We start from the raw sequence: 997 nt of genomic DNA, 5'->3' as shown, positions 1-997 counted from the left end.
TATATATATATATATGTATGTATGTATATATATTCACACACCAAAGTTTATCCATTAGCGAACGATGAGAAATTAGTTACGGCAAACTGCAGCCATTAAGTATAATTGGCAAATATACATATTTTTTCCTTCGATATATGGAAATGATTTTCTTTATTCTAAAACTCTGTTCTATGGCTTTATTTTCAGCTAAAAAATGTGCTAATTAGCCTTGGTGAGAAATTGACAGATGAGGAGGCAGAGCAGATGATAAAAGAGGCAGACTTTGATGGCGATGGAAGAGTTAATTACAATGATTTTGTCCAAACAATGATGTCAATGTAAACAAAAAAGGATGAAAATATATTTGTTTTGTAAAGATTGCTAGGTGGTAAAACAATGGTCCACCTAAACCAATCTTTCAAACTTATCACTTAAATGATGCACCTTGTACTACGAAAAAAAATTTGTCATTTATAAGAGTACAAGAGAGCAAGAAACATTTTTCTTACATATATATTTCTTTTTTTCCTCTATATTAAGGGATAATGAGTGATATCTCCAGAATAGCTGAGGCTAAGTGTGCTAATAAAAATTCCAACCTTCATTGGATGAGCTGGAAAAAACATTGCTGGCCTACTGAGCTTGGTGGTTTTGGCATCAGATCCTTGCAAGACTACATGAGAATCAGTTTTATGAAATTATGGATAAAATTTGGAGCTGGCAGCTCACTTTGGTCAGAACTCAGGAATTCAAATTGTTGTTCTCAAAATCTTCCTTTGGCTTGTTCTTCTCAAAATTCTAATTCGTTGGCATGGAATGAAATGATTAAACATAGAGCTGCTGCTAAGAATTTTATTACATGAGAATTGCGCAATGGGCAAGTTAGTTTTTTGTTTGATGGTTAGTCAACCAATGGACCTCTTTTTGGATTTTATGCAGATGTGAGGAGGAATCTGTTGCTCCTTTAATTCATTTTTGCAAATATGTTCAAGATCATTAGACTAGCCTTATTGTT

The 997-nt window shown here is 33.1% G+C and overlaps 1 protein-coding gene across 1 annotated transcript in view; it reads left to right on the top strand.

Moving 5' to 3' along the window:
- The window catches only part of LOC110037770 (calmodulin-like protein 8), a 1,355-nt gene extending 1,031 nt beyond the window's left edge, over positions 1-324 (top strand). Inside the window, exon 3 of the mRNA XM_020742472.1 lies at positions 190-324. Coding sequence (XP_020598131.1) covers positions 190-324 — 135 coding nt within the window. The remainder of the gene's footprint in view (positions 1-189) is intronic.
- Positions 325-997: the final 673 nt, after the last annotated feature.

The sequence above is a fragment of the Phalaenopsis equestris genome, unplaced genomic scaffold, assembly GCF_001263595.1.
Source record: "Phalaenopsis equestris unplaced genomic scaffold, ASM126359v1 Scaffold224851, whole genome shotgun sequence".
NCBI classification, from domain to species: domain Eukaryota; kingdom Viridiplantae; phylum Streptophyta; class Magnoliopsida; order Asparagales; family Orchidaceae; genus Phalaenopsis; species Phalaenopsis equestris.
The sequence above is the reverse complement of the archived record's forward strand: the minus strand, read 5'-3'. Positions and strand labels throughout refer to the sequence as shown.